General features: G+C 38.8%; 1 protein-coding gene across 1 annotated transcript; it reads right to left on the bottom strand.

Moving 5' to 3' along the window:
* Positions 1 to 1040: 1040 nt before the first annotated feature.
* Positions 1041 to 14965, bottom strand: LOC117384254 (meiotic recombination protein REC8 homolog). The gene is made up of 17 exons (XM_055228100.1): positions 14910 to 14965; positions 13593 to 13661; positions 12439 to 12581; positions 11839 to 11914; positions 11636 to 11756; positions 10340 to 10406; positions 9711 to 9778; positions 8740 to 8815; positions 8568 to 8661; positions 7786 to 7969; positions 6517 to 6727; positions 5259 to 5458; positions 5138 to 5180; positions 4701 to 4785; positions 4541 to 4630; positions 2966 to 3075; positions 1041 to 1117 (listed from the first exon to the last, which is right to left on the bottom strand). The coding sequence occupies exons 1-17, from the start codon at positions 14963 to 14965 to the stop codon at positions 1041 to 1043; spliced, it is 1770 nt and encodes a 589-aa protein (XP_055084075.1).
* Positions 14966 to 15089: the final 124 nt, after the last annotated feature.

Genomic DNA, 15089 nt, shown 5'->3' with positions numbered 1-15089 from the left:
TACTTTATAACATTATGTATGCCAAGTTGGGGGTCAAATGCAGAGGACTCGTTTCACCAGGAGGATCAATAAAGAATATCTTAACCATGACATTTAAACATAGTAAAAATAGTTTGAACAATTAATTAAGCACTTATAAAACATAGCCTGCACTGGCCATTGAAATGTGGGTCAAATGCAGAGGACCCATTTCCCCAATCAATAAAGAGATACAGAATATCTTAGGCATAACTTTTAAACATAGTAAAAATATTTTTGAACAATTCATTAAGCACTTTATAACATTATGTATGGCAATTTTGTCGGTCAAATGCAGAGGACCCATTTCCCCAGGGGGGTCACTAAAGCATATTTTAACTAAAACATTTAATTATAGTAAAAATAGTTTGAACAATTCATTAAGCACTTATGTAACACAGGCCGCACTAGACATTGAAATCTGCGTCAAATGCAAAGGAACCATTTCCCCAGGAGGATCAATAAAGCATATTTTAACCACGACTTTTAAACATAGTAAAAATTGTTTGAACAATTAATTTTGCACGATATAACAATATGCATGTAAATTTTGTAATAATGGAAATTTAGGTTGCACTAGTCATTGGAATCTGGGTCAAATGCAAAGGACCCATTTCCCCACATGGATCATATAACGAATATCTCAAATTTCATAGTAAAACAGTGAAATTCATCATGTAATCTATAACAATTTTTAAGAATGTTAGCTATAACCTGGGAAATTTTAGGTTAAAACATGGGTCAAACGCAATGGAAAAGGTTCCCCACTGGGATCACAAAAGCAAAGTTTAAAACTAGAGCAAAATAGTTACAGTTTTGTCAAGTTTGTCATGCAGAGAAAGTTATGTAACATGGGAAAATGTGTTAAAATGTAAATATATTCAGAACAGGAGGACAATGAAGTGCTATGAATCTTAAACAGTGTTGGATAATAAAGCACATCTTAAATTATTTATCATGAATTCTGTAAAAACGCATAAAAATATTCAGGAATACTGATTAAAAGAACAAAACACAGACGACTAGAGCGATCGTGAGAGCAGGATGTCACCGTATGGCTCTGTCTGCTCCGCGCGCAGTTTCCTCGTGGATAAATCCTCTGCAAAACAAACACGTCACAAAGAAAGATTAGAGCAAAATTCAGATGGAAGAAATACAAAAACAAAACAAACAAAAAACCAAAAGGATACAGGGCAGACATATTTGCATAAAACATATTCTAAAGCTGCTTATTTTGGGAAAGAAATTCAATTCAGTTCAATTCAACGCACGGAAAATGTTTATATCCTCCTGACGACGCGGTTTTTATTTTCAAAACAAACCTGCGCGAACTGATAGGCTGAAGGAATGTGTGAGTGATGTTGTTTTGTGCGTTTGTGGATTTGTTTGTGTGTGCAGATGTGTGTGGTTTCATAGTGGGACCTTTTTAAATTAAATAAAACTAAGACTGTTGTATAGAATGAACTACCCAATCAGTAAACCTTTTAATTTAATTGTAATATCAAGCATTTTTATCCAAACCCGGCACATGGCGTCTATTTAAATTAATTTAAAATATATTTATTGTGAAGCTGGTATCATTCTGCGCATTGACACTTATAATATTTTGCTTAATTTTAACAAAAAAGGAACAAGACAAGGCGTAATACTGAAAACTAAACACTAAAACTACGCAATAACTTAAAAAAAACAAACTCAAATACAGTCCCTCCTTACATCTATCCTATTTTCCAGGTTGCTTTTCCACTGTGAGCCCATTTTTTTCCAAATCTGTAGTGAATTATTCCCACACAAAAAAATCATCCAAATTGTTCTTTCCAAGTGTGTCTCTGTCGTCACTATTCACACACACAACTACTGTATTTTCTGGAGTATAAGTCGCACTTTTGTCATAGTTTGTCCGGGGGTGCGGCTTATACTCAGATGCGACTTATATGTGAAATTATTCAAATATATAATTTCAGATCTTCGTTATTGTCGCACTGACAACCGCACGCTGCTGCCTAAAAGTAAGTCATATTCTGCTGAGTTTGATGAACCACGCAGAAGAGGAACAACTATCTCCAGAGTTGGTGGAGTTGTTCAGAAGCGACACCGAGGATGAAGAATTCAGTGGATTTATTGATTTGGAGTGAGATCCAGAGTAAACTTGTTGCTTGTTTTTTCTGCTTTATTTATCTGATTAACTGTTAATATCTTATGTTAACAAACCAGACACGTGTTCAGTTCTGTCTATGCTTCATGTCGCTGAATAAATATAAATGTGTTACGTTAGCGTGCTTTGCTTATAAAGATAAAATGTCTGTTCGTTGTCTCAGATTTTCTAAAGTAAATTTCCCCCCAAAATGCGACTTTTATGTTTTTTCTTCATTATTATGCATTTTTTGGCTAGTGCGACTTATACTCCAGAAAATACAGTAATTATTGATACTTTGCAGCTTATGTCATCAATGTTCCCTGGAGGTGTGATGCTAACTGTAGGCACTGCTCTGTCTGGAGCTCTGTTACTCAAGTTAGACTTTAATCCAGGCTTTATTTTAACACAGTCTTATCGAAAAGAGCTGATTTACCACAACATGTGAGCTGATTAACGTTACAGCCACTAGCTAGCTAGCGTTAGCAAACAGTTAATCTCACCTTTTTTGTTGAAAATCAAACACATAACCAGGACCATAATCGTTTATAGTGATCACAGGCTCTTGAAAACGTGTTTAAATCCATTTTGCATTTTCTTGAGTTTTAAGATAATCTTAAACTTTATAGGGCTGTGTTTGCTAATGTGTGCATGAATATTCCGCCATAGATATACATGCAAATCACCCCCAGCACGATGTCACTGCAAAGTATCAATATTGTGTTATACATATTACCTTATTACCTGAATAACAGCAGCCACAGTGATTTGCTAATATCAGTGAAGTGTTTTGACCCCACTCCCCTCCCTTACCCAAAAGCATTACAAAATGATGGCTGACAGTTCTGCGGCTGGCTCCGTGTGGCAGGAGGGACTGGAACGACGTGGGAACCTCTTCACGCTCCACTAAGTCCAGTAAGAACCTGCACAGAGAATCACCCAGCTGCTACCGAGATGTGTGCACAGGGCTGAGGGCAAGGAGCTGTGACTTTAACACACGGACGAACAATGACCTCTAACTGACGGCCCGGGGTCTGTGGGTTTTTAGGCCATTTAGATATTTTCAACAGTTACAGTGGTTCACAACTATGCTAAATCAAGGTTTTTTTTAGCAGTTAAGTGCACTGTGTCAGTTTTCTGGTGGTAGTGTTGGCATGGACTGATGGAGATGTTATTGCTTTCCTGAAATGTTCCACAGTATGGCATTAAACTTAACTATCTTGCATTAATTTAAGTACAGATGTTTCAATGCCCCGGGAAGCATGACGAGCAGATGGTCACATATGGTCGCGTTTGTATATCGCTTTTCCACCTTCGAGGCGCTTTACATCAAGGAAACACTCACCCATTCACACACACATACACAGACGCTGGACATGAGGTGGGTTAAGTGTCTTGCCCAAAGACACAACTGCAGCATTCATCTGTGGGAGCTGGAATCGCATCGCCAACCTGTGGGTCAGTGGATCAGACCGCTCTAGCAATGATGTTTATGTTGAGAACGAGATTTGAACCGCCAAAATTCAGATCAGTGGAAAAAACATTCTACCTGCTGAGTGACTGTAGCTCAGCAAAGTCGCCTCTCCATAGATCTGACCTGCAACATGACCTGGTGACATCATCTTTTCCAGCATTTCTCCATGGCGATAGATAAGAATTGTTTTTTTTTTACAATATAACTGTACTGGGGAAAAACAAATGTATTTGATTTATTACCATCCATCCATTTTCTTTTGCTTATCCGGGGCCGGGTTGCGGGGACAGCAGTCTAAGCAGGGACTCCCAGACTTCCCTCACCCTAGACACTTCCTCCAGCTCCTCCGATGGGACCCCAAGGTGTTCCCAGGCCAGCCGAGAGACATAATCCCTCCTACGTGTCCTGGGTCCTCCCTGGGGCCTACTCCTGGTGGGACATGCCCGGAACACCTCCCTAGAGAGGCGTCCAGGAGGCATCATGTCCTCCCGTGTGACTGAGCTTCTCATCCTATCTCTAAGGGAGCGCCCGGCCACCCTGCGGAGGAAGCCCATTTCGGCCGCTTGTATCCACGATCTTGTCCTTTTCAGTCATTACCCAGAACTCATGACCATAGGTGAGGGTAGGAACATAGATTGACCGGTAAATCGAGAGTTTTGCCTTTCGACTCTGCTCCTTCTTTACCACGATGGACCGATAGAGATACTGGGTATAGCTCCTTTAAATTTCATTCAACTGTTAATATCTGTTGAAATCTACCAACATTTGACCCTTTGGCTGTTATATGTTAGAGCCATATGAACCATGTCGCACTCTGTCCTATAAAAATAAACTTGTCTTGCCTTCTTAAATGCAGCCAGTCGTTATTCCCCAGTAGTTCAGTGTTAATGTCAAGTGCTGGTTAAAGGTCTTACCCAGGGGAGTGCTCCAGGAGCCCCCCCACCGCCTCAGCTGTCTCCTCTGGGATGTCCTGTAGGACGGACACGGACTTGGACGTGGCCAATCTGCGAGAAACAGAAAAGTCATATACCACCACGGAAGCCCCCCGACAGCTGCAACGCTCAGCCCACCTACCCCTCTTTGTCTGGGGTGAACACAGGCGAGATCTCCCTGGAGCCCTCCATTTGATCCGAACCCTCCAAGTGCAGAAACGTCACAGCTTGAAGAGGAAACATGAAACAGAAATTATTTTATACATCATCAACGTGATAAAAATCAAGCACTTTTACCAGAGCAATGGATTCAAGTTCAGCTTTCTATGTTTTTGAATGGTCCTCAAAATGTCGCCTGTTCATGGGTTTTATCTTCCTGTCTATTGGCACCATTTTGAGCACTTTCTACCATTCAAAAGATAAACTATTTAGCTTTGAATTGTAAAAGAACTTGTAATGATGGGGATCTAAGTGTGAGTAAACAGATGAAACATGGACTTTTTTAGTATTTTTGTTTTTTTTTTCCTGAGTTTGTGTGTCAAAATAACATGTTTTCAGCATCTACAGTTTTTGTTTTACCAGAAATATCGAGCTGCTCCGCCTCTGCCTCGTCTCTGGGGATCTGCACACAATCATTTGAGTCGTGACATTTTGGGAGCTTTATGAATAGACAAAACAGAGACAAAACAACTGTCCGCACCTCTTTGGAGCTCGCCTCTCGCCTCTGCACCTCCATCATCTCCCCCCCCTCTTCCTCTTCCTCTCCTCTTCTCCCCTCGCTCTCCTCGGAGTCAGTGGTGGAGTCGAGACCCCTCTCCCTGATCCGGAGGTCTAATCCCGGGACAGGCGTGATGACCGCAGCCCGTCTCCATAGTAACTGCAGCTCCTCGGACACGAGCGCTGGCAGAAAATAGCAATTGGTTTATTTCTGAAAAGGTCACGGGAGTCATGGCCTTTAAACAAGTCAATGAGCAGAGAAAAGAAGCTGAAATAAAATGTGCGACAAAACTAAATAAGCATAATTGCATAATTTACTACCTGCACCGCTGTCAGTAAATTATTGTATTAATTGTAATAAATATGATTCGTCACATTATAAACACATAAATGGGCTGTGGAAAAACTCTTAAAAACTCATAACAAACAAACAAATCATTTTATTTTGAATATGCGACTGAAAAAGTATAACCCAAACTATTCAATATTCGTTTTTGATTGAACATTAAAACAGTATTATGATCCACAGCTCAGTGATGAATAATTAGTGTCCCACTGTCAGGGCTTTTGAAGTCTTATTTGAAAATGTAATAAACAGGACATTTCCAGAGACACTGTTGAGTCGGACGGCACAGTTTGAGAAATCAATCTACCTAACTGATTTTCTGACAAATATTCCAGTTAGATTTGTGATTTATTTATAAATAGTAGTCCATGCAATTCACAGCATTTATAGAGGTCTAGAAACTACAGGGTTCAGTTTTTTTCATAATAAGATCATTTGTTGTTTATAGTGGACAGTCTAAATAAATGCACACTTACGATTTCATAATTTCACTAACTCAAAATACTAATTACTGTTGAGTTGTCCTGTCACGATGGTTACTCTATCGACTTATCGTTCTGTAAATGAAAGTTGGAATGATATTTTTTGGGGTCAGATATTTTTTTGGTAAGATTTGAGCTGTAGAAGGCTTATTTAATAACTTCTATGACTCATTATAGATGCAAACTAACAACTAAATTGTTTCCATCTGCTCTTTGTTTATTGCTTTGTTATTATTCATGATTTTTAACAATATTGTAGATTTAGAACAGTTTTTGTGGTTTAAATCTGCTCTTGGGTTGCGGCAATAATTACTTTCATTCGTTTTAATTACTTCAGTGATATATCAGACTCCAAAATACTACTGTTGAGCTTCCTAAACGTGTCCGTGAGCGTGTTGTGCTTTGGTACTGACAGGTGGAGGCGGCGTTGAGTAGGTCCCCAGCGGAGGGCCCGAGAGCAGGGAGGCAGCGGGGCAGGAGGGAGGCGGGGGCAGTTTGTGTGCGGGGGTCACTGATCTGCTGCTGTAGCTCCTCCTGAGAGAGCTGAGTCTCAGCATCGATGAAGATCAACTGTCTACCCCTTCTCCTCCTGCGCCGCAGCACCTCCTCTGGACTGGAGTGTAACTACAACAGAGCAGAGACAATGTAAATGAAATGGAAAAATGTTTACTCAAGCAGTTACATGGTTAGAATAATACAACTAAAGTACAAATACATCTAACAAATTTGGACTAAAGTAAAAATGATATAGCAGGGAGTAATCCAATGCAAAGGTTTCAGTTTTAATTATTTGGACACTGTTTTTGTAGATGTTTTGGCTCTACATGTTCCTCAAATCAGTGCTATCATGAAAATACCTTCTGGATGGCTTCTTAAAAGTAAAAAGTATACTACAAAAATACTACTTACTACTTTCTGCACAATTTTAGTTGCATTTATCCAAACCTTGGTTCATTAAACAGCGGAAATAAGTTGTTTTAAACCACAATCTGCATATTCTGTGAGCTTTGACCAATCAGGGAGTTTGCGCCTATGATTTTAAAAGTAGGTCATTATAATAACCTGGCTAGAGATACACACGATCACAATTACAAGTACATGTTAAAACGTCCTCAAAAAAGTACAATTAAATCTGATCTATTACAATAATGTGAGTATTTTTATAATTAGCAGTGAAGGACAAAGTACTCAATTTTGTTACTTATGTAAAAGTACAGATACTGGAGCAAAAAAATACTCAAGTAAAAGTATTAATATAATATTAATATACCTCTTTGTAATTTTAAACAGATTTTGAGGTCTGTAGTGATTTTGATTGTGATAGTGATTTTTTTTTCCGAAATGTTTTTATTAGTATAGTTTTGTTTGCTCAAACTACGAACGTGTTAAAGAAAAACCTCTCAGCCTTTTCAGCAGCTCTCAGTCCAAAAATCAAAATATAGTGGAGTAGAAAGTACAGATACCTGCTCTCAAATGTAGTGAAGTAAAAGAAAAAGTATCCAGATCAAATATTAAAGAACAGATACCTAAAAATTATACTTAAGCACAGTACTTTACTATGTTTACTTTGTTACTTTCCACCTTTATGTGTCCTTAATGATAGAAAATAAAGAATAAAAGACTATGTGTAGTGTAGGTAGTAGTAACTGTTTAAATAAATTCATTTTTCTTAACGGCCACACCTCTATCTCTGCCCTCTGTCTGTCTTCTCGATCTGCAGCAGATGGAGGGGAGGGCATGACTGGGGCAGACACTGGTGTGAGCTGGTCCACAGGGGGCGCTAGAGGCTCCGGGGGCAGGTGTGGTTTATCCTGGGGCAACGGAGCCTGGTCCTCGCTTGACAGGGTGGTGGTGGTCGGCTGTAATCTGGAGAATGAGAAGAAATATATTATATAAACGCCACTGCATCCTAGAATCCTAATAGTTTAACAATTCTATGGAATGTGGAATTAGCTGTTTAACTGTCAGATTGTAGATGTTTTGACCTGGTCTATGGTTAATATCTTTGTGATTAGTGGGTTTATTCACACGAAACTAAAACTGGCACAAAGTTCAGTCTTCTCCGTCAGAATAAATACATTTTAATGATTTTTTTTAACAATAATTTCAGAAAGTAGCGCCATTTTCAACTCCAAAGACATGATAGTTGTCAGTTGAAAGACATAAAATTGAAATGGCAAGTTTGTGGAGACTGTCGTAAACAAATAATGATCTGGTTCAGTGGCTCAGTTGGTCGAGTTTTTTCCCACTGATCCGAAGGTTGGGAGTTCAAATTCCGCTCTCGACATAAACGTCATAAGTAGAATGATGTAAAGTGCTCTTTTTGTGACGGTGGAAACATTATACAGGCCACTACCCTACAAATTCTTGACATGAATGCATCGTATTAGCAGATAGTCCCTGAATCACCACAGCATTTGATTAAATATTTTCCTATGACTGATGTTTTGTTGTGTTCATTTACTCTGCAGTGGATTCTGTCTGCTCTCCGGTCCGCTCTTGTTCGGTCACTCCTCTCTCTTGCTCTCTCTCTAGCTCAGCTCCTCTTGGTAACTCTCCTGGTGATGAAGGTCAAAGAAACAAAAACAAAGCTGATATAAAACAGTCGAAGAGTCGAACTGAATTTGGAAACTGACCTTCTACAAATTCATCTGTTTCGGCGAGCAGGAAGTCGATAGTGGTCGGAACGTCTGCTAACTCCATCCCTCCAAACTAGAAAACAGGCGACAAGCTTTGACACGTTAAACCGAGTAAATAAGACATTTTTTAAGCAGAATTATCAGAATTTAACTGAACTATTAGACTGATCTTTAAGGTACACTTTACTGTCCCTGTAGAGAAAGTTGTCCTCTGCATTTGACCCATCCTGCAGTGCTGCTGGGGCACTTCTTCAGGAGCAGTGCCCAGTAGACATGGGACAATATTGAAATTTTGTGTTTGTGGCAATTATCATCGCCAAAATAAATGCGATTAACGATTATATCACGATAACAATTAAAGTTGCTGACAGTTTAATCCCACAGAGAACACTGTGAATAAACAGGGCCCTCCACAGAGATTTGGGGGCCCAGGACAAGAAGCCTCACAATTCTGGGCTTCTAAAACCCTGGGGCCTGGGACAATAGACCACTTAGTCCTCCCCTGTTGACTCTGGTGATACCATGGCTTTGTTTATCTTTGTTGGAGATTATCACGATCATATAAAATGTCCCACTAATGATTATTGTGTTCCCCTTTCATCACGATAAACGATGTTATTGTTTATTGTCCCATTCCTAGTGCCCGGAGGAACTCATGGGAAACGGTCAGGACGATTTTAGCTAGAGGATTATAGTTATGGTGAATGTTTTGGGTTGATGGGGGGAACTGGAGTGCTTGGAAGAAACTCATTTAGACATGGGCAGAACATGCAAACTCCACACAGAAAGACCAGGACAAGCAGGGGATCGAACCCAGAACCTTCTTGCTCTGAAGCGTGAGTCCTAGCCACTCAGTCCCCATTTTTTTTAAAACATGTATTGATTTTTTTCCTTTTATTGATCTATCTTTATAACACAAACAGATAGTTACATAGTTCTCCTTTAGTTCTTCCTATGACAAATCATACCTCTGCGAAGGGCACGGAGAGAGGCTCGGGCTCCCTCAGCGTGATGGTGTCTGGAGACGCTGTGAGCCCTGGAGAAAAACAAAAGATTATCTCAACCATCTGCACAAAACTCCAGGAGAGACATCAGATAATCAGACTGTCTTTAAAGAGCTCTCCTCTGTCTAGATCTAGAGTGGTTGGCTGGGGCGCCTCAGTTGTCAATCAAAAGAGCAACATAGTGGAATATACGATACAAACTCAGCCAAGTCTGTGGTTATCGTGATTAAAATTATTGATACAAACGATTGCAAAAATGGTGCAGTTGGGAAAAACATGACTAATTCAATTTTGTCCCTCAGTATCAAGAGTAGAGCCACTTCTAATCTGATCCGCAGTGGCTTTTAAAACATGAATCACAAAATGAACAGGATATATTTCTTAACCAAATAATAATGACTATATCTTTTTCACTTTTCCAAACCAGACAGCTCTATTTTCTATACATTTGTACTATGTCCTTCATTTTTACATATCTAAAGGGATGAAAAATGTAAGATACTTGCACACATATTGGTTTGGCCCTAAAAATCTTCATAAATAAATAAATGCGTTGCTAAAAGTGAGGTAACAATAATGTAAAAATGTCATACCGGTGTGAAGCGCCTCTTCCACAGGTGAGGGACGAGTGGCCTCAGGTGATTTGTCCCTAAGGTGACCCTGTACAATGTGAGAGAATGACAGACAACAAGAACATTAGTGATTAAAAAACAGATAACATACATACAAAGTTTATCTATAGCTTTTAGTTTACACGCTTAATTATATGTAAAAGTCCTGCACTTTTCACCTTTATTGTTAATTTAATACTGATTATTTGTGATTATTTATGTTTCAATTTGTTGTATTGTGATCTTTTTTATTCTGTAAAACACTTTGAATTGTGTACGAAGTGTGTGACACTAATAAACTTGCCTATTTACATTATAAAAAGCTCATGGGCTCATACATAACTATAGGTTTTAAGGGTATTATATTATTAAACACATGATATATTTACATCACCGTGTTAACTTTTACTGTTTTGAAAATGCTATATTTGCCAAAAACAACATTTTAAACAACGTCTCCCTCCTCTTGCTCCCCACGCTAAGTCACTCCCAATTCAGAGAGCTACCACAACACAATCTGCCTGCTTTCTGCTAATGAAACTACTGCACATCGCATCAGGTTTGTCAAGTTGTAATGTATTGTTTTGCATCATGCTTTTGTGTACTGTACTTATGAAAAATTGCCATGTGGGAGCAGGGGTGACGTAGACGTGCGAGCTGAGCATTGGACAGAATCGTACCGGTAACTGTACGAAGGTTTCAAATACGGATAAATCGAAATATTACTCAAACATACATGGATGACATAAGCTATAAAACTAGATAAAACCTCTTCAGGCATATTTTTGATGTGAGAACGATGTTATAACATGGCAGAAACCTTGTATAATACCCCCTTTTTAACTACAAAAGCCACTGTTGCAAGCTAAGAAAGGAAAACATTATTGACCTTATTCGGCCCCGCCCACTTTTGCCTCTAAACACTCTTTTTTTGTGGTGGCACTTCCGGGTTAAGGGGAAATTCCATTCTTTTCAAGGGCGAATTTGGGAAAGTTTCGCCTCAATACTATGATATAAAGTAGTGTTGATTTGTGTAAAATGTGTTATGTTCATGTTCGTTAAAACAGCTGTGTAGTCTGTATGGATATATTAATTTGCTGTCAAAATCAATAGCCCCATGCAAAAATAATACTGTACTAACCAAATGACGATGGCGGCGCCCACAGCAACTTCAGAATAAAGTGAATAACATGGTCAAAAATCCTAAATCTGATTGTGTTCTTTAATAAAAACATCTGTACTTATGTTCCTGTGAATAAAACAGTGCTGAATCAGGACCTGCAGCAGCGCCGTCGGACTGGGCAGCTCCTCTTGCATGTACATCCGCCCAAACAGGGGGTCAGGGGCGTCTTCTGTCTCCTCCATCAAGGACAGCACATCCTTGAGGAGCGGTGCTGGTCTGAACACAAACAAACATGAGTTATAACTAATAATGAGCCTTTGCCGAATGGATTCAGACCAGGATTTATCAGCGGTCAGACCTGCCGTGGTCGTCCATATCGCTCTTCTGACCTGTTTTCTGCTTCAGTAGCCAGTCCACTACATACTGGATCTCCTCTACAAAGACAAATTGTTGGGTTTATAATAGCTTCAGACTAGATTTTAATTTAGGGAAAATGGAAAAATGGTCCAGAAAAGCACCATTTAAATTAAAAATACCCAAATATAATGTGTTTGTCCACAGCGGATGACCCTATAATCACAGGTTAATTTTGTTTTAGTGTCTTTAAATCCTCATACTCCTTTGAAAACCTGTGTGAGATGATAATGCTGATACTTTTGGGCTCTGTGCCAGTTTTTGTTTGATGTGGACAGGCTCAGGAATTTCACAGGTATTAATCATTGACCAAAACAAGTATCTATCTGGCATTTATTTCATTAAGGGTGTTTTTATTACTCCTTAAAAACAAACGGAGTCAGCTACATGTCAGTTTTTTTAAAAGGCCCATATTATGCTATTTTCTGATCTGTTATAATGTTGTTTCCTCATCAAAAACAGACCTGGAGTTGTGTTTTGTTTCATTCTCACACAAATCCTGCACATTTAGGCTGACTTCGTCTCTCAAACAAATATCCCATACCCAGGAGAATGGCACACTGACGATGGTACACCAGGATGACCCCGTACTGCAGCTGGGACGACAGGTACAGAGAGAAACGCGGTCGCGGCAGGTCGGCTCTAGGGGGCTCCACGCGCTCCAGCATGTAGTCAATGATGTCATCACTGCAGAGTACGATCAATATTACTCAGAAACCATATGTGAACAGGGACGTGGAAAATGATCGGAAGGTAACAGGGTTTGTGTTATGCAAATCTTGGGTTAGTGTTGTTTTTTTGTCTGGAGTAACACCTTGTTTATTAGTACAGTTTAAATATTAGGACACTTACACATTACATCTATTTGTTTTAATGATATGCCAAAATTGTCCTTTGAAAAAACATTCTTAAAGGTATAAAGTATCTGAGACAGAAAATTATTATAAAAAATATTCCAAATATCATTCTATTTCAGTAGTGGAAAGGTAACAAAGTAAAAGTAGTAAAATAATTAAGTAAAAATGTTCAGTATCTTTACTTAAGTACAGATGATACTTTTTACTTATCTGTACTTTCTCCACTACATTTTTGAACTGGACTGAAATGTTAAAGTATTTTTCATTATTGTTTCAGACCTGCTGAAAAGGCTGAGGGTTTATTTTTAACACGTTCCTAATTTGAGGAAACAAAAACAATTGATTCAGTTGTTTCTGCTGAACAAAATTCAGCACAAACCAACACATTTCAAGCTTTATTAGATCTCAAAATATGCACAAAATACTTTTACTTATTCTCTTTAAGTGCATTTTTAAAGAGGTACTTTAATATTTTTACTTAAGTAGATTATTTCATATGATACTTTTACTTTAATATTACTGCCTCTGTACATTTACTTAAGTAACAGAATTACTTCTTCCATCATTGTTTACTTCATTTCTTCAATCAAACTGTCCCTAATAAAGTACTTGCAGAGCCCTGTAGGATTATACTTGGTTGAGAAAGTGCATATAAATAGCTGTTTATCTATGTAGTCTATTTTCTTACTGACTTGTGTTGCTCCCCAGTTTATTTCTGTTTTCATTTCATCTGGATTTAGTCCTATTCACGGTAAACATAAAAGTACTGAAGCCTGGGTCTGAGCTGTGGCTCATATGAGAGCGTTATAATATGTAGTACTGATATAAAACCAGGACTCACCACGTCTTGGTAACATTGACTTTGAGGAAATCCCGACGTGTGACTCTTATGCCCTTTGTGGCCACCAGCCTGAAAAATACACAATAAATACACACATACGCAGCTCTTTACACGGCCTACTGCAGAGAGAAAAAAAGAGTTTTAGGGGGTATGGTTGAACACAGAGAATATTTTATGGGGTAGGGTTTGAACAGAGACAGTTTTGGGGGTAGGGTCAACACAGAGAGTTTTAAGGGGTAAGGTTGAACACAGAGAGAGGTTTGAGGTAGGGTTCAACACAGAAAGAGTTTTAGGTTGTAGAGTTGAACACCATGGGAGTTTTGGGGGGTAGAGTTGAACACAGAGAGTTTTGGGGTAGAATTGAATACAGAGAGTTTTGGAGGATAGGAGTGAACACAGAGAGAGTTCTGGGGGTAGGTTTGAACACAGAGAGAGTTTTGGGGCAAACGGTTGAAGACAAAGACAGTTTTGGGGGGTAGAATTGAACATGGAGACAGTTTTAGGGGGTGGGTGGGAACACAGAGAAAGTTTTAGGGGGTAGAGTTGAACACAGAGTTTGGGGAGATAATGTTGAACACATAGCATTTACACGGAGGGAGTTTTGGGGGTAGAATTGAACACTTCAGGGGATAAGTTTGAACACACAGAGAGTAGGCAGAGCACAGAGAGAGTTTTAGGGGTGGAGTTGAACACTTCAGTTAATTGTAGGCTACAAAATAATCAACAGGTGTATTCATGACAAAAAGCTGTTGCTAAAGAAAGTAGCATTTTAAGAAATAAAAGTACTGAAACTAGAATAGGCCTTTCTGATTCATATTAATTTGTAGATTACAGCACTTTTCACACCATCACATCCTACAGGATTAACTATCCTGTTTAAATGAATCTATATTTTAATCAATAGCTCATTTCAAAGCCTTGGATCTGATTGAAGTCTGTAACATTTACGCGCGTAAAATGGTGCAACTTTGCATTTCAACAAAGGCATATTTAACCTGGCAGATATGTGAACCATGGCATTAGGCTGTCATTATATTAATTAGAATTTATTTATTATTAGAATTATTAGCCAACATTTTGTCCTAGAATGGTGCTGGATCCCACTGCCACATTTCCTACAGTCGCCAATTTACGAAACAATTCAAACTTTATGAAGCAGATAATGTTTGAGTAGGATACATATTAATAAGCTTTTGTATTGATGTTTTATAAGCACGTCCAGGAACAGAATGGCTTAAGCTTTTACCAGATTTAAATTTAAAATGGCACAACAAAACTCATGCGTAAAAAGCGGCTCCATGCGCAATTTTAACTCACCAAACAGTAGAAAAGCATCCTGTGTGACGCCTCAGGACAGCTGGATAGTAAAACATTTTAAATTGCTGCTCTTTTCCTGCAGTTTGAGGAAAAAAAGAAACAAAAATGGCGGCAGTATTTCAAAATGTATCAATTTGATGTTTACATTTTCTCACAAACAGATTGGTCAGCCTCAGGTTT

The sequence above is a fragment of the Periophthalmus magnuspinnatus genome, chromosome 16 (assembly GCF_009829125.3).
Source record: "Periophthalmus magnuspinnatus isolate fPerMag1 chromosome 16, fPerMag1.2.pri, whole genome shotgun sequence".
NCBI classification, from domain to species: Eukaryota; Metazoa; Chordata; class Actinopteri; order Gobiiformes; family Gobiidae; genus Periophthalmus; species Periophthalmus magnuspinnatus.
The sequence above is the reverse complement of the archived record's forward strand: the minus strand, read 5'-3'. Positions and strand labels throughout refer to the sequence as shown.